The sequence below is a fragment of the Macaca nemestrina genome, chromosome X (genome assembly GCF_043159975.1).
Source record: "Macaca nemestrina isolate mMacNem1 chromosome X, mMacNem.hap1, whole genome shotgun sequence".
Lineage (NCBI taxonomy): Eukaryota > Metazoa > Chordata > Mammalia > Primates > Cercopithecidae > Macaca > Macaca nemestrina.
In genome coordinates this window covers 1,173,784-1,194,766 of record NC_092145.1, presented here as the reverse complement: position 1 = coordinate 1,194,766, position 20,983 = coordinate 1,173,784, and the positions used below count along the sequence as shown (strand labels likewise).

The 20,983-nt window shown below is 42.0% G+C and overlaps 1 protein-coding gene across 4 annotated transcripts in view; it reads right to left on the bottom strand.

Annotated features, from left to right (window-relative positions):
• The window catches only part of LOC105468360 (GRB2 associated binding protein 3), a 71,789-nt gene that overhangs the window by 38,374 nt on the left and 12,432 nt on the right, over positions 1 to 20,983 (bottom strand). For all 4 annotated transcript variants that reach the window (XM_011718468.2, XM_011718467.2, XM_011718465.2 and 1 more), the window contains exon 2: positions 1,434 to 1,737. In XM_011718468.2, the coding sequence (XP_011716770.1) occupies positions 1,434 to 1,737 (304 nt within the window). The remainder of the gene's footprint in view (positions 1 to 1,433; positions 1,738 to 20,983) is intronic.

Below are 20,983 nucleotides of genomic sequence, written 5' to 3'. Positions count from 1 at the left end.
AAAACTGAGGGGGGCTACAGAGAATGGAAAGGGTCACAGGTGAGTTTTCTGGCTTCCTCCAACTTCACGCCGGGGCAGGCTCTCCGGTTTTGGCCTGGTGCCTTACTCATTCCTGTTGCTCTTGGGTTATTGGGAAACATATTATGTACATATGTTTTAGGATAACTCCTGGATAAGGAAAGAAACAGAGGAGACATATAACACACTATATGACGATATACCTATTTAGGGCTGAAGGTGTGGAATAGGGTGGTAAACAGCCAGCAGCAAGGCTGGAGAAGTTGGTCAGGGAGGCTCTGCTTGATTTGCATAATGTCAGACTCTAGCCAGAACCTACTTAATGCGACTTTCCAATTAAGTTTTGTCCATTGTACCAAGGATAAAGAACTTGCCATCACTTCATTTCCTTTTATTTGAGTGCTCTCAATGCTCAGCAATATTACCGAATAGCCTCACTTAATACGCTTCCCTGGTTCACGAAACGAAAAGGAATGTGTTCTCAGGAAGCACACTCTCTTGTGCCTGTCCTGGAGGGAGATACAACTCTGACTCTCCATTGCCACCTAGTGTTAGAGTGTGGATATTTCAGTGGCAGATGGTGGAAACCATACAGTAACCCTTAAAATGTTGAAGCAAGTATAGATCACAGGATTTAGGGGCCAAGTTTTGTCTACTAGACCAAGAGGCTAAAAGAAATCAGATTCAAAATCTCATATTTTGAGGAAAAGGGCATGTTGCAATAATGTCAGGGGCTCAAAAACAAAATCCATGAAGGGAAGTGAATTGTAACCCTAGGTTACAATATACCTGGTAAATTACATAGGAAGAGTTGTGTGTATGTGTGTGCGTGTGTGCGTGTGGCAGAGAGAGAGAGAGTTTGGGGTACTCTTCATGGGTCAATTGCTCCCACTGTCCAGAAATGGCCCAGAGCAAACTTACAACTAATTTCCTCTGCAGAGAACTTGAGACATTTGGAGGTATCAGGAAATCTTTCTTGCCTACGGTAAGTAGCCAAGTTCTCTCTTTCTACCATTTAGTGATGGACAACCCAATAGGCACCAGAAATACTGGAGTTCCACAATATTTTGAAGTGTGGTAATATTTGATATTTCTAGAAAGCCATGAGTGTCAGCATCATGGGAAGACATCCTCATCCACATTTGACTTTCACTGTGGTTGAATGAGAGCAAAGACATGAAGGGGTTTTAAAGCCTACAATGCTCAGTGTGTGTATGGACTCTGCCTTCCCACATTTGGACTGAGTAAAAGAGGGCAATTTCCAGTACCGTATTTGGTAGGGACAGTTCTGACATAAATTAGCCTGCCAAAACACCCTCGAGGAGGCAGGCTTGGCATCTTGAACTGTTTTTCTGCAGTAGCCCTCCAGTCCTGGGATACCCCTTAGCACATGGGAGCCCCAACTCCGCTCTTACCTGTGCCATCCTCCAGGTGGCCAAGGTTGCAGACCTGACTGATGCTGTGCACCCACACCTGCATTTCTTGCTCAGTTTTGGCCACCAGGTAGAATGTACGGGAAGTAGTCTTGACAATGAACACGAAATTATTCTGAAATTCCTTCCGAACAAAGCCGGGGCCCACATGCTTCCACACTGCACACTCGCTGAGGTCTATTACCCGGATAGGCTTGCTGGAGTGCTTGTTCCTGTAGTACTCCAAGACATCGGGGTTGCCGCTCATGCGGCCTCGCCGGAGGACAAACCAGCGCTTGCGCCAGGCCTGCAGAAAGGCAATTCAATAAGGAGTTACTGGACCAATTTCTCTTGCTTCTCAGGCTATGCCAAGAACCCATGTCATGACAAGGACAGCAGGAAGGAAGCAAATCAGCCATTCTAATGATGAAACGCTTTGTATTACAGGACTAGTGCCCATCTTCAAGTCTACTTTATTGGATGATTTTAAGGACAGGTCAGGATATGAGAGTCTAGTAATGGGATTCACACCCACAGTTTGAAGGACCAGAATTATACAATCATTGAAATTGATGCAGCAAAGGAATGTAGTACAAATTTAACATATGCTTAAGCTTTAAAAGAATCTTAGCAATAAAGAACTAGAAGGAAGCTTTCTTACTATTATCTATCTATCTATCTCAGTTCAAGAGCCAATATCATACATTAAAATCAGATGCAAATCACAAGTGCTCACCACTGCCCCAGTATCTTCTAACATTGTTATTTAAGTTCTACACAACTGGCCAAAAAGGAAAATCATACACATTGGAGAGGAGGAGAGAGGATTGCCAGTGTCTAAAGGTGACAAATTGTCTTCCATAAAACTCCCAATGATGATTAAAACACTAATAGAATTCTCAGAGAATTAACTAGCCTGGTTAGTTACAATTCCTATGTAAGAGACCCTAAGTGCTTTACTATAATCCATTTAATCCCTAAAACTATACTATGGGAGGGGTAACTATTACTATCTCCATCTTATGTCTGATAAAATTGAGATTCAGAGAGATTAAGTAATGTGCCCAAGGTCACATAGCTAAACAGCTGTAGGAATGAATTTGAACTCAGGTTGGGATAGAAGGATCAGTAATGGATGTGAAGTAAAAAAAAAAAAAAAATAGAGAGAGGAAGTGTATTCAGCTCTTCAGAAACATCTGACTGTAAAGGGGGAAGCTCTGGGGTCAAGGGAGTTTTTAAAGATGGGAGACTCTTAAGCATTCCCCCCTAAGTCACAGTGTTTCTCAACAAGGGATGGTCTAATTCCTCTCTGGAGCGTCTGAAAATATGTGGGTTTTGCTTGTTATAAAGGCTGGAGATGGGGTGGGGGGTGAGGCATGGCAGGATTGGCCTCAAGCTATCAGTGCCTCTGTTTTGAAACACTGTAAAAACTAAAAGGAACTTTCGTTAATGGAATAGGAATCTTGGAAAGAGCCAAGCCTGGAGGTCAGATGAACAGGTAAAGCTCAGTCAATGCTCAGAAAAGAAAAGAGAATGATATTCCACAGAAGCCAGTGCCAAGATACGACAGGTCTCTTTTGTGCCACTGAGAACTACTGAGGATGACCTAGGGCTCCTTGGCTCCCCACTCACCATTGACCTAGAATGTTTGATGTAGACAGTACCATCTTGGCTCAGTACAAAGAAAGGGTGCAGATCTCTGGCCTGGGGAAAGAGGTATTTTCAATTGACCAAAGCCCTAAGGAGTCCCCTGGATCTGTAAACTTCCCTGCCCCCTCATGGAGCCAGGGGGAAGGAAATGTTTGAGTTCCTTGTCTTCTTACATTTAGGTGCCCTTTGTTCATCAAAGGGCCAGACAGGCCAGCCTGCATGGATAGCGTATGCTTCCTTTCTGCGGTAGGGAACTATGGCATGAGCCCCAGTTGGGAATTGAGCACAGAGAAGGATGACGGGCTGACCGCAGGGCTCTCTTCCATTGGAGACACTCAATGTTGCATAGGAGAGATTTATAGCTCTGTGGTTTTCTCTCCCGTGCAGTAGCATGTGTGACAGCAGGAAGTGTCGGGTTCTGCCAGGAGGTACAGCGACCCCTGGGACAGGAAGTCTTTTGTATCTCTAGCTTCATTTATGTGTAATACTTTTTAAGCTCACCAGCTTTGACCAAGAGGCCAGGGAAAAAGGAAAAGACACTATTTGGAGTATTCTCAGCTCCCTCCCTGCTCAGAGAACATGAATCTGAGATGTCAGAGAATCCAAAGAAGCACTGACCTCCAATTATGCCTTAGAATAAAAAGCCCTTCCAGGACTGTGGCAAGGGGCAGCAAGCAGAAGGAAGGCAGTCACTCCGTGTCAGGTTGGGGCAGGTGAACCCTGGTTTGCTCCTGCCTTTACAGACAGTATATAGCTTTGAGAAGAGGTCTGGCCATGAGTCAAACAAGGAGACAAACTCAGGAGACAAACAACGTGGTGTGATTAAGTCCACGTTTTTAAGACAGGAAAAATAACAGCATGTTTGTATGCTCGTGGGGGTGACCCAAGAGGGAGAGAAAAATTGATTCAATGAATTCCTGTTGCAAAAACATGGCATTGGATGGGAGTAGAGCCACTAAACATAAGAGAAGTAGCTTGAGTCTTGCTGTGGGGTTTGAAAGTGGGAAACTTGGGCTTCTGGCATCAACTGAGGCAAACAGGAACATAAGACCCAGTTCAGGGAAGGGGCTCAGGGGATAAGAGAATGGCATGTGTGCCTGCTGAGGAAAGCTTTCATGAGGAGGGAGCATGGGGTGCTCCAAACTTTCCAAAAGCCACTTTGGTAGGGGAAATGTAAAGAGGAACTTTGTTGCACTTCCCAAAAATGATTCTAAAAGAGGAAGTCAAATTGAGCACACAAACAAGTTTCACATTAACTGCTCTTAGTGTTATGGAGACAATAGGTTTCTTATCTTTTAATAACAATATTGGAAGAGAAGTAACACCAAGAGTTTATTTATTGAGTGCCTACTCTGCACTATGCATCCTGCTAGACAATGAAGATAGAAAAGGAGATTAGAGCTGGTCTCTAAAAAGACCTCACTCTCTAGCTGGGATAGGGAGAAGGGTAGAATTATGATATGAGTAGATTTCAACTCAGGATAGTGAGCGGTCTAGCAGAAGAGTGAACCAGAAGTGGTGGGAGTGCAATGGAAAGAGTGACATGAAGAAGTTTGGGCTTTATTCATTCATTCAACAATTACCTATTGATAGCCTACTAATATGCTGGACACTGAGCAGACACCGGGGAAGATGAAGTAAGCAAGCCACAGGCCCTGCCACTCACAGTCTCATGGGCAACAAGGGAGTGAGCAGACGGATAAACAGACAATTGCAATCAGTGAGATAAGTGCTACGATAAGGCAAAACCAAGATGCTATGGGAACAAACAAAAGAGACATCTCTGTCAGATCAGTTGTCTGGGGAGGCTTCCGGGAAGAAGTGGTGACTAAGCTGAGGCTAAAGTGGGGCAGGAGGAAGCAGCATGCACAAAGGCATTAAGGTGGAAAGGCTGAAAACTTTGCGTAAGTAGTTCAGCAGGGCTGGAAGGCAGGCATGAAGGTGGAAAGGAAAAAGAACAGTCACACAGTAACTTAAATAGGATGTAGCGTAGTCTTGATGCTAAATCATGCAAAATTGCCAGTGTGTCATCCCTTAGGTTTTTAAATCTCTACATAAGAGTTGTGATTATGCAAAACAGAAGTGGGTGTTCTTGGAGCTCTTTGCTAAGTAGGTAAAACCAGAGGCCACATACAGTTCTGTTCCACCAGGCTTACAGGCTTCTGGAAAATGAAAGACATGTGACAAAGCCCCTGAAAGCAGTCAGTCTGCCAGCACCAAAGCGAAGCTTTTTACAATGAAACAAAGCCACAAGGAATGGCGAGGGCCATCTCAAAAGGATTTAGGGGCTAACCTGAAGAGGTTACCACTGGCCATATATGAAAGAATTTTTGCTTTCATAAATACAGTCATATGCTGCATGACATTATAGTAACAATGAACCACATATACAATGGTGGTCCCGTAAGATTTTTTTTCAATCCTCCGAGACATCTGAATCCCATAAAATTTAATACCATATTTTTATTGTACCTTTTCTATGTTTAGATACACAAATACCTACCATTGTGTTACAATTGCCTATGGTATTCAATGCAGTACCATGGTGTACAGGTTTGTAGCCCAGAAGCAATAGACTATACCATATAGCCTAGGTGTGTAGTAAGCTACGTTTGTGTAAGTACACCCTGTGATATTTGCAAACTGACTAAATCGCCTAATGACACATTTCTCAGAACATATCCCTGTCATTGAATGATGCATGATTGTATAATAACTATAGTGGCTTACAATCCACCAAATACACTTAAATCCATGAGTTTATTGTGATATTAGAAAAAGAATTTGTCATCTTCAGAGGATGTAAGGGAACTACTTCATTTCCTTGAAAACTAGTTAAGTAAAGGGAAGAATCAAGCATTATCCAACCTTTGCTATGTGAGCTGTCCCACTTGGGTAGATGAAGGGAATGTTTCTTTATGAATGTATTCTGATTAGTAATGGAAAAACAAATGACAGAATTAGAATATCCCCACTTTGCTAGCCCCAATGAATTAATAGGTATAGCTATTAAGCATCAACAGCTGCTAACTTGGGAATAGAAACAATCAGACATTTTGTGCCTTTGATAGTCTGATATGAGGGTGCAATCAGCAAAGAAAAGCACAGGAAAAGAAGCAATCAATAAAATGAAAAGGCAACCTATATACTAGGAAAAATATTTGCAAACTACATTAAAGGGTTAATATTCAAAATTTATAAAGAACTCTTACAACTCAATTGCAGAAAAAGAAACAATTAAAAAATGGGTGAAGGATCTGAAGGAAGTGAAATCACCATCTCATAAAGATATCTGCACTCCCATGATCAGCACAGCATTAATTTACAATGGCCAAGATATGGAAACATCCTAGGTGTCTGTTGACAGATAAGTGGATAAAGATACTGTGGTATGTGCATCGCATCACACTATGAAATATTATTCATCCTTAATAAGGAAGGAGATCCTGCCATTTGCAAAAATATAGATGGATCTACAGGACATTATGGTAAGTGGAGCAGGACAGACACAGCAAGACAAATACTGAATGATCTATCTTGTATGTGGGGGGAAAAGGTCAAATGTACTGTGGTATATTTATAAATATAAAAAAATAAAACTGGTTACCAGAGATAGGATGGGAGGAAATGGGAAGATGTAGGTCAAAGGATACAGAGTAACAAATATTTAAGAGGAGCAAGTCTAAAGATCCAATGTACAGCATGAGGGCTGCAGCTAATGCAATTGTGTTAGGGATTTCTGTGAAATAAGTACATTTTTGCTGCTATTGACACACAAAAATAAACATGTGAGATTATATGTTAATTTACTTCACTATAGTAACCATTACTATCCATAGGTATCCTATAAGGTCATGTTATAAACTCCAAATTATATACAATAAAATTTATTTTTAAAAAGAAAGAAAAATAAAGGGACAGAGGAGAGATCTATGGATTAGATGATACTTAAAAGACACATCAAAATTTTTAAGTGTGCCTAGCAGATACTCATTTGAGTGATGAAAACATTAAAAATGCAAAGAAGATATTTCTGTACATGTCAGGATAGTGCTTATTTATGGGGAGAAGAAGGAGGAGGTTATGATCGACAAGGACACATGGAGGGACTTCTGTTGTGGGTGGCAAAGTTCTATTTTTCAATACATTTCTTTTATGTGATTTTCAATATTTGTTTTGTTTGTTTGTTTGTTTGTTTTTTCTTTTTTTGAAATGGAGTTTTTTGCTCTTGTCACCCAGGCTGCAGTGCAATGGTGTGATCTCGGCTCACCTCCCAGCTTCAAGCGATTCTCCTGTCTCAGTCTCTCAAGTAGCTGGGATTACAGGCATGCGCCACCATGCCTGGCTAATTTTTTGTACTTTAGTAGAGACGAGGTTTTGCCACGTTGGTCAGGCTGGTCTTGAACTCCTGACCTCAGGTGATCCGCCCGCCTCGGCATCCCAAAGTGCTGGGATTACAGGCGTGAGCCACTGTGCCTGGCTTTGTGTTTTCTTTTATGATAAAAAAAATCTTAAAACAATTCCTCTGTACAGGGCACATTTGTGGATTCATTCAATCAATATTTACCGAGTGTCTACTATGTGCCAGACGCTGTGCATGTAAAGAAAAAGGGTGCTATGTTTATCAGGGAGTTCATAAGCTCACAGAATGAGGAAGGAAAGCAGAGGTTTATGCTCAATGTCCAGCATCAACTACCAGATGTGAGGAGGGGGTGTCAGAGTATAAATAAGAGATAAGTGGAGGGGTCTGAACCTAAGAAGTTCAGAGATGGGTCAGGAAGTAAAGAGTACAAAAGATGATGGTGAACACTTCAGAACAGAGGGTATGAGGATGCTGGGACCTGAGGGCTGCCCTCTCTTCTTACTGAGATGTTTGCATTTTATGGAAACATAAAATTGCAGGATTGCTGGCTTCAAGTAGCTGCGCTGGACTTCACCTTCTCCCCTCAGTCCTTCTCTGCCGGGTAGGTCATGAGCAGCTTGGGAAGCCAAGATGGAAAAGGGTGAGGTCAAGAGTTCAGGATAGACTGTGAAGATAAGCCTGGGTCAAGAGGATCTAGAAAGCAGAATCACTATGCAAACAAGTATCCACAGTAACTTAGAGAAATGGAGTACAAAAATGGGCGTGGGGGAGGCACTGAATTGAAAGTCAGGAGACCTGAATTTGAATTCTGATTCTACTTTTGACTTTCTGTGTGACTTTGAGCACACAGTACTTGAGTAACTCAGCTTCTGCAAACCTCAGTCCCGTCACCTGTAAATGGAAATAGTAAACCCTGCCCTGTCACCCTTATGGTATAATTGTAGTGAACCAATGAGAAATAATGGCAAAACATTATCAATGTAAAAGTAACTTATAAAATGACAACGTGGGCTAGGAGCGGTGGCTCACGCCTGTTATCCCAGCACTTTGGGAGGCCGAGGTGGGTGGATCACTTGAAGTCTGGAGTTCAAGACCAGCCTGACCAACATGGTGAAACCCCTTCTCTACTAAAAATACAAAAATTGGCCAGGTGTGGTGACATGCACCTGTAATCCCAACTACTCAGGAGGCTGAGGCAGAATTGCTTGAACCCAGGAGACGGAGGTTGCAGTGAGCCAAGATCGGGCCACTGCACTCCAGCCTGGGCAACAAAGTGAGACTTCATCTCAATAAATAAATAAATAAATAAATAAATAAATAAATAAATAAAATAAAACAAAATAAAATGACAATGTGACTATTGGCCACCAGGGCTCATGGCGTCACTTGCCCTGGGGAAACTGCTTCTCCCCATACTATAAAATGATGAGCTCTGAGGGCTTTTCCAGCTCTGACCATCAAAAGATCCACTTCCCATCAGCCTTTCCTGCCACAGCCACCAAGCTGACTCATTACCACCGACCAGTATCATCTCTAACAACAAAACCCTGCAATATCCTGTAACCTTGTGTAAAGGTGTTTGTGCTCATTTCTAGTCTCCTCCAGGAAGGTGTGTCTAGGTCACAGGCTTGTTAGTTTTTATAAAATTGTTAGAGAACAGTTTAATCCCATTCTTCTGAGAGTAAAAGCTACACATTGTTCTCATCTTAAAACAATCCAACTTGCTGATTACATAGTTAACAAACATCTCCAAGTTTGTTTCCTAATGGAGTGAACAAAGGTGTGAGTATCTGCAAGGCTGAAGTGGGTCCTATGCAACGGCAAGGTGTCACCCCCCCACCAAATTCATATGTTAAACTCCTAAGCCCCCAGTATCTCCAAATATAACCTTATATGGAAATAATCTTTAGCAAGTTAAAGTGAGGTCATAATCAAATATGACTGGTGTCTTCGTAAAAAGGGGAAATTGGAACACAGAAATGCATAGAAGGAAGACATTGTGAAAAGACACAGAGAGAAGATGGCCATCTACAAGTCAAGGAGAGAAGCCTGGAACACATCCTTCCCTCACAGCCTTGAGAAGGAACCAAATCTGCTGACAGCTTAATTTCAGACGTCCAGCCTCCAGAACTGTGAGACTATAATACACCTCTCTTGTCTAAGCCACCCAGTCTGTGGTACTTTGTTACAGCAGCCCTAGGAAATGAATATACTCTGCAACCTTTATTATGCATTTGAATCACCTGGAAGGACTTCCACTTCCAGCCACATTAGTGTACTGGACACTGAACTTGCCCCCTACACATAAAACCAACTAGAAAACTAGATCAAATAAATATATGAAATAGACATTAGATGGCAGTCAGTGCAGAGCTGTGGCCTGTATAAAAAGGAAAGCAAAAGAGGTGAGTCCCTGATCACCCTGGCTTTCATCCTGTAAGCACTTTCTCAACCATGGCCATCTCACAGAGTTGAGAAAGCAGAGATTGGAATTCTGGGTGGTTGAGGTGGGTAGAATTTGCAGGACAAAGGACCACAGAGAACACAGCTATGTAGAGAAAGAGCTCTAGAAATCTACATAGGTGTTTCCCCATGAGACTTTGGCTGAATACTAACATTCATGTGTGTAGAGTGAAACCCCATGAGGTGAATCCTAAAACAACTACTGAAGACCCCAAATCTAAACAACTGCCAGAGCTCTGGCTGAGAGATGTTTGAGTGCTTTTTTTTTTATCAGCCATGATGGAGAGACCTGGAACATTCAGTAGAGACTCAAGAAAGGCCACACCTTAGAAGCAACAGTAAGGCCAAACTAGCCCTAGAGTACAGGCTGCTCTAGATTTGCCCTAAGAAAGCTTAAAAAGAAGGCTTGGAATGATCAAGCTCATCAGCAAGTTACTGAATTGGTGGCCAAAACAAAGTTCAACACTCTAAGGGAAGACAAAAGTAGACACTCAATAATATAATATTTACAATGAAAACATCCAAGAAATTACTAAGTATGCAAAGAAGCATAAAAATATGACTAATAACCAAAGGAAAAAATCAGTCAATAGAAAGAAACCTAGAAATGACAGAGATGATAGAATAAGCAGACAACTTTAAAACAGCTGTTATAAAATTTGAGATGTAAAGGAAAATACGAACATAATGAGAGAAATGGAAGTTACAGACAAGAAAAAAATGGAACATGTGTAGGTAAAAAATATAATATCTGAGCCACACAAAAAATACACTAGATGGGCATAATAACATCTTAGATACTGAAGAAGTGATCAGCAAACCTGAAGCACAGATAGAAAAGCCTGGGAAGACAGGAATAACCAGAATCACCCAGAGAGCTGTTAAAAATGCACATTCCTGGACCTCACTCCAGAGATCCTAATTCACCAGGCCTGACTTGCGGACCTCTGCAGATCACAATGCATAAAACTAAGTGGCCACAGATGAAAACAAAATAAGTGAAAAGGGATATCAAGAGGGTAGAAGGAATTGCACTGTGATCACTAATAGACCGAAGATACAAGAGGAGGTGTACACAAAACCTACTTGAAAGGGAAAAGTATTCTAAATGGTAGTTTGGCTGGATCCTCAGGGTACAGAGGAATAAAAAACAGTTTCATGAAACTAGTTGCTTATACCTCAGGATATATGTATTATCAACAGAAGTGGAATTCGCCTATCTCGAAACCACAGTCTCAAGATGGATCATTTCAGCAGTGAATTCCTCATCTTTTATGGGCTGTGAACCTTTTAGAGAACATGATTAAATACATGAATCTTCTTTTGTCAGAAACATGCATGTGTGTGCCTGTGCATGCACACACACATACACACAAGCTGTTCTGCCTTTCCCCTTAATGAACTACTCATACTCTCCCTTAGAGGCTTCATCCAGTCTCGTTTCCCTTAACTACCATCTATTTGATGATGGTTTACAAAATTATGTTTCCAATCTGGATCTTTCCCATGAACTTCAGACCCATGTAGCCAACCATCTAACTAACTGACATCTCCATTTACACATCTAAGAGGTCTGTCAAACTTAACATGGCCAAAATGCAGCTTTTATTTCATGCCCACTTAACCCACTCCTCTCCCAGCCTCCCAATACCTCCCAATGGTACCACCATCCTTCCATTTTCTAAATACAAAAACTTTGGCGTGATCTTTGCTTCCACTCTCCACTAGTGGTTGACTCTACTTTCAAAACATTCCAAATCAGTCCACTTCTCTCCATGCACCACTCCTGCCCCAAAACCACCCTAGTCCAAGTCACCATTGTCTCTCACCTGGGTAATTGAAATAGCCTCTTGTCTTCCCACATCCACTCTCAATTCCCCCCATAAATTCATTCTTAACAAAGAAGCCAGTAACATTTTAAAATCATAAATCAGATCATGTTGTTCCCTTGGTCAGCACCCTCTAAAGGCTTCCCAATATATTAATAACAAAACCCAAAACCCTTCACATAGACTAGAACGTCTCACATGAACTGGCTCTGCCTGTCTCACCCACTTCACATCTCAGCCACTCTCTTGCTCTTCCACACTAGTCTTTTTGCATTCCAGAACATGTAGAATCTTCTCTCCATCTTGGGGGCTTTGCCTTACTTGTTCCTTCTTCATGGAATACTCTGTCACACAGATCTCTGCATGGCTGTCATGCAGATCTCTGCTTCCTGTCATTGAGACCTGAACTTAATTGTCATCTCTCAGAGAGACCCTCTTTGATCATCCATATTGAAGTGGCCAGCCTCACTGGCCACACTGGCCAGTCACAGTCATTCTCTGCCTCCACCAGTAGAATGTGAGCTCCTGGACAGTAGAGGCCTTGTCTGTCTTGATCACTGTTTTATCCTCTGGGCCTAGTAGTGCCTGGCACAGGATAGTCGCTCAGTAAATACTTGTTGAATGAATGAATTGTACACGTGATTTCATGATATCACAGACCTAGGTTTAAAACACTACTCTTGAGGAACAAGACTAGTATTGTGGTTTATAGCAAACCTAATTACCAGAATTTACTCATCATATATTTATGTGCTAGGAGCTGGAGATGTAACAGTGAACCAGATAGACATGGTCTCCAAGCTGGAACTTAGGCTGTCAGGCAAGGCGTCATATCAGAGTTTTAACTCAAAACCAACAAATACGCTATCCAGATATTGCAGCATGTTGTTCAGGATTAAACTGAACAACGAACAAGGCTTGGAAGTTTGGACACGTTCCTTCTGCACTCAATTCTACTTGCACAGTAAAATAAACCTGGCTGGGTTACAGCAAGTTTCACTTCTTTGGCTCCAGAATTCACTCCAATAAAATTGAAGTGGCCTGCCTGGATTGTATCCATTGTCAAAAGACACAGAAATGAACTGAGAAACATCCTGAAAGTCTCTGAGGCTGTAAAGAGACACCTCTGATTTAAACTACTTTTCTGGTGAGAGTGATTATTGTCCCTTTGTTTCAGCAGAATTGGCCCTCTGCCCCCTCTGCAGTGGTGAAATCCCAAAGCTATGAAGTCATTTCCTTCACATGTGCACAGGAGGGGTCAGCAACCTGCCTTCAGAGCCAGGCTTTCCAACTCAGGCTGAGGAAGGAGAAGCTATATCTATCTGCATTTGGAGCTCTGTGTTTTGATCCTTCAATACTGCTGTCATTTCAGCAATGGCACTTTTTGACTGAACCTGCCAAAAGGAATTGTGTGGGCCTTTTCCCCTCCTGACCCATGGACGTGCTTCATACTGTCCTGGCCAAGAGCGTCTACAGCGCCAGGATTTTGGTGCTCAGATTCTGATTGTTCTGATTGCTTACAGGTGTTGGTCTCCTTCTGCACTGCTTTTTCAGTGGCCTTATTGACCAGGTATAGGAGATGCCTCAGATTAAAAGACAACAAGGAGGAAATAAAAATGTTGCTAAGAACCTACCTGAACCAACTGCGAAAGGCTTTCAAGTTGAATGTAAATTGGTGAGATGTTGGAAATGGAACTTGCTTGGGGAGCAGTTAGAGTTACAGATAGAACACAGAAATCCTGGAAACCAAGCCACACCCAGTGAACAGCAACTGGCTCCAACTTTCCCTGGAACTTTAGCCTGTGCTGACCTAAACTGTATGCTCTGTGAAGGCAAGGACGTTGCCCATCTTGGTCCCTAAAGTACCTCCAACATCTTTAACAGTCTTGGCATACAATACATACTCAATGTGTTGTTGTGGACAGAATGACTGACTAAAGTATGGCTATAAAGGGGCAACACAAGGGATCTTTGTGATGGAACAGTTCAGTATTGGTTTCAGTGGTGGGTACATGACTCTACACAGGTGATGAAATCACACACAGCTACACATGTGCACACATGCACGTGCAAGGGGTGACACCTACAGCTGCTCTTAGAGGGTATCAATGTCATTTGCTGGTTGTGAGACCGCACTAGAATTATGCTAGATGGCGACACTGAGGGAACTGGGGGAAAAGATGCACTGGTCTTCCGGACATTTCGTTACAACTTCCTGTGAATCCAGTGATTTCAAAATAGTAAGTTTACAAAAAGACACTCAATCCAAAGGAAAATTTAAAAGTGCAGAAAAAGAAACCTAGAAAAGATAGGGCAAATAGAAAGCACAATAAGACGCTTGACGTCAATCCAAAGGCACCCATAATTACTTTAAATGCAAATGGACTCAATGCTCTTGTGAAAAGACATTTATCCAATGCCTACTGTGAACCAAGCCCTGTGATGTGTGCAAGGGAAACAGCGATGAATATGACCCAGGCCCTGCTTCTATGACGCTTGGTGCAATGAACCAAGAACTGGGCCAAATGCTGTTAATGAGTGCCACCTGAATGAGTGTGTAACTGCCAGAGGTTTGGAGCGATGGAAGATGAAGCTAGAGATGTGGCCATAGCAGACAAGTTGCAAGGAGAATTAATAGGACCGGGTCACCAAATGCATGTGGGCCACCAGGGAGAGGAAAGGATTCAGACTGAATCACAGGGTTCTGGTTTGCAATTAGCAGATAATACTATTGTGTAGCATGCTATCAAGGCCTCATGGAACAAGGGCAAATGAGCTTTCACTGATGACATTTCTTTCTCCTACAAGTTTTTATCAACTTACATTCCTAATCTTGTGCAGTGGTCAAGGCAGCTACTACCCTAATTTTCCAGAAAAAGAAACTGGTACTTAGACAGATGAAGTGGCTTGCTCACTGAGTAACAGTGAATCTGAACCCATGGCTCCCCCATTCGGTGTTCAACAACATTGTTTCAAATTCTTTGAAATTAAGAGAGAAAACAGAGAGCCACAGTAAGGATAGGGTATGTGGCCATTCAAGTTGGTTGATGACCCTTCAAGATAGCTTAGAACTTTACCAGGCAAGTTTTCAAGCTGGTTGCTCTTGCCACACTCTGCAGTTTGCTGTAGGGGTATCTGGAGGAAAACAGTCATGTGCTAGAGCACTTTGAGCACTGTTCTATCACATGGAACTGTCAAAGTTATTTCCTCTGATTTAGCTCTGTATTGCAAAGTTGGATATTTCTGTCCCTTCATGTGCAAACATTCTTTGGAGTCCAGAAGACACAGAGGAAAAGAAGGAAAGAAGAATAAGACTTGCTCTTGTCTGATTTACTGACTTTTCATTTCCTTTGACACCCTTTCTCACCCCTGCTCCTCTGACTATGGACAACTTTCCCCTACGGTGTTTTTCTTGTTCTTGTGTTGCTATTGACATATACTTAGTAGATTCTAGTTACTGTTTAGAAAACCTAACAACTCAATTACTGACTGCCACTTGCAAGGCCCCTAGGAATCTTGGATGTGGTCCCAGAACATGAAATGAAATAAAGCATTTGGTAACAACTTAGAGATTTTTGGTAACTTCCCAAGACCTGCTCCTCTAAGCTGATCTCCCGTTCTCTGCCCAGTAGCTACACCTTGAACGCACTCACGAGGCTTGGGGGGTGTTTATATGTTATATGTTGCAAAAGGTAAGCATCATTAAAGAAACAGAAATCTGGTTAATTTTCTATTTTCTGCTGAGCTTTACTCAAGAGGGCCCTTTCCCTCTGCCTTCTACTTCCTTGCCAAGGGGGGGCCACAAAGGTTGGGAATTTCCAGGAGCAGGTTACACACTTCTCCTCTCTGTCCTGGCTCAATGCCACTAGCCCTGGCATTGCTGGTGACCTTTAAGCCTGATGGCCTGTAACCTTCTGCTCCCTGCCAGATAGAGTTGGGACTTGTCCAAGGCATGGAATAACTTCCTGTGATTGTCCTGAAGATGGCCTGGCCCACAGGATCTGCTTCCATAGCTTGTCAACAGAAGCAGAAAAGTCCTGTATCTCTACAGTATGGTGGGCCTTGGAAGGAAGAATCTCGAGGAGAAATGTTCAGCAAATATAAGCATGCCAACAGGGCTGTGTTCAAGTACAGCCACACTACATGACATGGACTTGACCTTCCTCATGTATTGTCAACCAAAGTGCCACTGAATATCCTGGCTAGTTGCTCATTATTTCTTGTGTGGCAAAATCTTTGAGGTCATTAAGACCAGCTAATCAAATTTGCAGGTGTTTACAAACCTGGGAGGGTCACCAATATGTTAAGTCAGGATCAGGATGCAAAATTATGGGTTGAAACAATGGGCCAAAACCAACTGAGGAATAAAGTTATTTTAAACTCTGGTAAGTTCTGTGATACATTAAGTATCTGAGATGCAGTGGAGGTAATCAAATCTGGATGGAGGATCAAGGAAGGTACAATATGGAGGAAGTGACGGAGAAGCTGAGCTCACCAGTTGTATGAGACCAATGTGGTTGAGGGGAGGCTCTTCTAAGCAGAGGTACTTGCAAAACATTAAGAATAACTCCAAAGTGTTAGGTATAATTAGTGGTGATGGTTACACAACATCATGAAGGTACAGTAGTTAATGCCACTGAACTGTCCCCTTACACATGGTTAAAATGGTCAATATTATGTTATGTATCTTTTCCCACAAGAAAAGTAATGAAAAATGTTACCCTCACATCCATGGGTGTCCCCTAGGGACATTCCCCATTGCCCAAGCTGAGTGCACAGATGTGGTGGCTCCTGGGATTGTCTCTAAAGGAGTCCATTAACAATGAGAACATATCAGTACCAGAGTCACAGACAAACATGAAGTAACACAGATCCCTCAAAATATGCAATAGCAATATTAATAGCTAACATGTATATCCCAGGAATTATTCTAAATGCTTTAAATTAAATTAAATCATTTGACACTCACACAGACCCCATGTGAGTAAATACTCTTTTTAGGGCATTCTACACGTATGCAGAAACTGAGGCACAGAGAGGTCGAGCAATTTGCCTAAGGGCAAGAGCGAATATGTAGCAGAAGTGGCCATGAAATCAGATCATCTGCTTCAGTCTGGTTCCTAATCGCAGACTATGTGTGATGTCGAGAAGTTGTCATCCACTGACTACAGCTATGTAGGTCAAAGAGCTTAGCACATCAGAAGAGTGAGCAGCGGGTGAGGAGTCAAAGAGGAATCTCATTCCACGTGAAGAAAAGCATGAGCTGAATGACTGAGATTGTGGAAGAGTGTGTATTCAGGTTAAAAAGTCTAGGAGAGGAGAAAAATACAACATCATATTGTAAAAACGAGCTCATAGTCTAGCAAGAGGTCCTCCTATTCTTTTTCCTAAAATACATGAATTTGGAAAGCATTCAGAAAACCTTGTATCTTGTGTTATTGGGCATAATATAATCTGATGTTTAATACTGAAGAAAGTCTTTCTCAAATGTCCCAACAGTGCCTGGTGCCTAACAGGGACTCGGTAAATCTTGTTGAATTAATTAATGAATCTCTGTCTCATCCCACATATAATAAAAATAAATTCTTTCTGGATTAAACGTTTACATTGAAATAAAGAAACTGACAGTACTGAAAAAATAGAGGTGGACACTTACATGATACTGGCAGCTGAGAAGGCTTTCTAACCATATATGAATTCCTAAACAGTAGAAATGCTTGAAACACCTAAGTGCTATGTGTGAGTCTAAGGGTGGGAGGGAAGAAAAGAGATGACAGGGGAAGGAGTGAGCCGTTCTAGAATGGGTCCCAGCACCCCAGGGTCGGTGGGAAATCCAGCAGTCAGCTACAGCCCCCAAATGAATTCTTTCAGAGTGGTTCATCACTTCTAAGTACTCCTCTGGCTGGAGGAAGTTGCCAAAACCACCTCCGAGCCCCTGGCCAGCACATAACCTTGAGTCAATAGAAGCTGTTCCATCAGAGACCACAGGGCACCAGTGTTTACTTAAACTCATGTCTCAGCATGGGAGAAGTTAAGACCCCAGAGGGCATCTGCATGCTGACTTATCCCCAGGTACCTGGAGAGGAAAAGAACATTCTCAATTTCAACTTGGTTTCATTACTTGCTTGGCTCAAAGCACACCAACTAGACGGAAGAACCCTTTATTGTTTACAGTTCCAGACAAACTCTTGGCCTCTTCGCTGTTGAACCAAATGCCCTTTCTTTTCTCCCAAGAACACATGTGCAAGTTAGGGTTCCGAAAATGTTTGCTGAATGAATCAGTGAGCACTGGTCCAGAACATGTCAATATGCACACTTGGATACAACACCAACCAGTCTCATTTTCAATTCAATGTATGTTATTTTTTATGTGTCATATCCCTTTGTGAACTGCTGTGAACTGTCTGTGAACTGCTGTTCAGGTATGTTGCCCATTTTCCAATTGTGATGCTGATCTTTTTCTAATAATTGATCAGGATTACTCATAAAGGTGAAGAATATGAACTTTTTGCTTGCCTCGTACGATGTGAAAAACTTTCACATTTTCTCATTTGTCTTATAAGTTGGTATTGTTTTTGAATTACCTAAAACAGTGTTCAGCATATAGGAGACACTCACTAGATTATTTGTTGAAGAACTGACTGAATAAATAAATGAGCAAAGAGATATGTTTTATTTTCATGTAGCAAAAATCCTTGTCTCTTCCTTTATAGTTTTTCCTCTGCTATCATGTTTAGAAAGGTTTTCCCAACCCCAAGATCAGATTGAGATTCAATAACATTGTCCCTTCTAGAAATTATATTATTTTGTTTTCTTTACATTTAAATACAACACATCTGGAATTCATCTCTCATATCTACGCTAAGTGAGATTGATTATAATTTTCTTTTTTGTACTGTAATCTCCTTATGTAATTTGGTATCAGGGTCATACTAATGTCATACAATGAACCAAAGGCGTTTGCATCTTTTTCTGTGCCCAGTTTCAAGAGTATGAGAGTTATATGTTCTTTAAAGCTCAAGAGATCTCAAATCTAAGACTTTCTGAGTTAGTTATCTGTCCTGGAGGTAATTATCTGACAATACTTTTCATCTCTTATATTTACTTACAATGTTGATTAGTCTAACATTTCAGGGGCTAACACTTTGAAGAGTGTACCTTTTTTTTTTGGCAAGGCGATGTTAGAATTCTCATTTGGTGTGAAAATTTGGGTGGGGTTAAATTAATGTTTAAACCTCAGTTTAACTTCTAATTACACTGTTCTCGTGGCTAAAGACCCTAAACCACTGATTTTTTGTTAGCACTAAAAGCCACAATGTAACAGACTGGCTTCTTGTGAAATAGGAACCAAATACTGCCAGAACTGGAAGCCTCTAACAGGAAGTCATGACTTAGTGGTGAAATAACTAAAGAAAAGGAGAGGACAGAAAAGCAGCCATCCCCCTTTGGGGGCCTAGCTGTCATTTTGCTGCTGTTGCCTTTTAGTAAGTAATAGCCAAATCTTTAGCTTGGTCTAGAGCATGGTGACATTCTTATGTGCAAAGAAGGCAAAATAGGCTGAATTACTTGGATAGAAAGTCTCCAGTGAAAGGCTACAAATATGAGTAAGTCAAACAAATAATCACTGTGCAGAATGCTAATGTTGTAACAGAGGGAAGTCCAGGGCCTAAGAGGGAGGATGGGAAGGTTTTTGCCCACACACTTCGCAGGTCAGTGGGACTTTCTTACAAGGCTCTACTTGGCAGGAAGACACTGTGTTTTCAGGCACTGGGCACAACCCACAAGGGAAGGAACCCCGACTTTGATGTAGTACACTGCAGGCCCTGGGGAGACAGCGCTGAGCAAGGCGCTCAGGGAGGGAGACAGACAAGTAAACAGAGGGGCTGCTTTGCAAGGGAAGGAAACTGACTTTGATGGCTGTTTCCACTCTAACGCTTGCCCTTAGCTACAGAGACAGCAGATCTGGAGCCACCCCAGCCAAGGCTTCCCAGCATGCTTTCAGCACATCCAGCCTGACTGAAGTGGGGTCATCCTCCTATTACGCGATCTGGAAGCCTTCTCCACTCCAAGATTATCAAAATATTTTCCTATGTTTTCTTTTAATCTTTTATGTTGAATTACAAATAAATGTGTATCGAATAAATAAAGCATGAAAAGAGCTTCTATGAGGCATTAAGATAAATATGAATAACCTAATAGAAAAACATGGGCAAAATATATGAATCAGTATTTCACAGAAAAAGAAACAGAAATGGCCCCAAACTATATATCCATATCTAATTTTAAATGAGACATCTTTGCATATAAGACTGGCAAAAATGTTCAAACATGTGCAATGTATCTTAATGTCATTTTTCATAATGACTAAAAATCAGGAAGAAACTAAACATCTATCAAAAGATAAAATAAATTATGGTATGAATAAGCAAACCACACACATAAGCCCCTCCACCCCAGTCTATGCTTATATTTTGGCAATCTCGGCACTCTTGTGTGCTGTGATTATTTGAGTTCCATTCCATTTATCCCATTTACAAGTCGGAGTGAAATGAAGAGTAAAGTCTATAATTCCAAAAGCAAAATTTCAAAACAATTAAATACAGACTGTTCACATGACGTCTTTCCAGAATGGAGCCCATGGGGGTAGTTGGGGGCTCCCTGAATCTGTTCCTTCCACACGCTTCCAAATCTCAGTACATGGCAACTCTATCCTTCCAGGTGCTCAGGCCAAGACACTGGAATTCTTGACTCCTTTCTTTCTCTTGCACAGAATAACCAATCCATCAGAAAATCTTGCCGGTTCTATCTTCAGAATATACCCCTCTCCACGCACCTCACCTGTATCACTGCACTAGCCCCCAACCTGGTCTCCCTGCTTCCGCCCTGGCCCCTACAGCTTGCAGGCAGCTGCCAGAGTGATCCTGTCACAATTCACATCAAATCATGTCAGTTCTGTTCTCAGAACCCTCTGGTGTCTTCCTCCCTTACTCAGACGAAAAGCCAAAGGCTAAAGTAAGGCCTCTACTTGTATCACCACTCTGACCTCATCTGCTCCATCCCTTACTCCCTGGGCTGCAGCCAAGCTCACTGCTCTTGGAACATTCCAGGTGTGTTCCTGCTTCAGAGGCTGTACACTGTCCATTCCCTCCCCTGATTAAGGAGTGGGGTATGCCATTCCCAGACACTTTGAGCTCTCTAACATGCAAGCAAAATGGTCTCTGGTAGGCCAAGAGCAATCTCTCAAACAG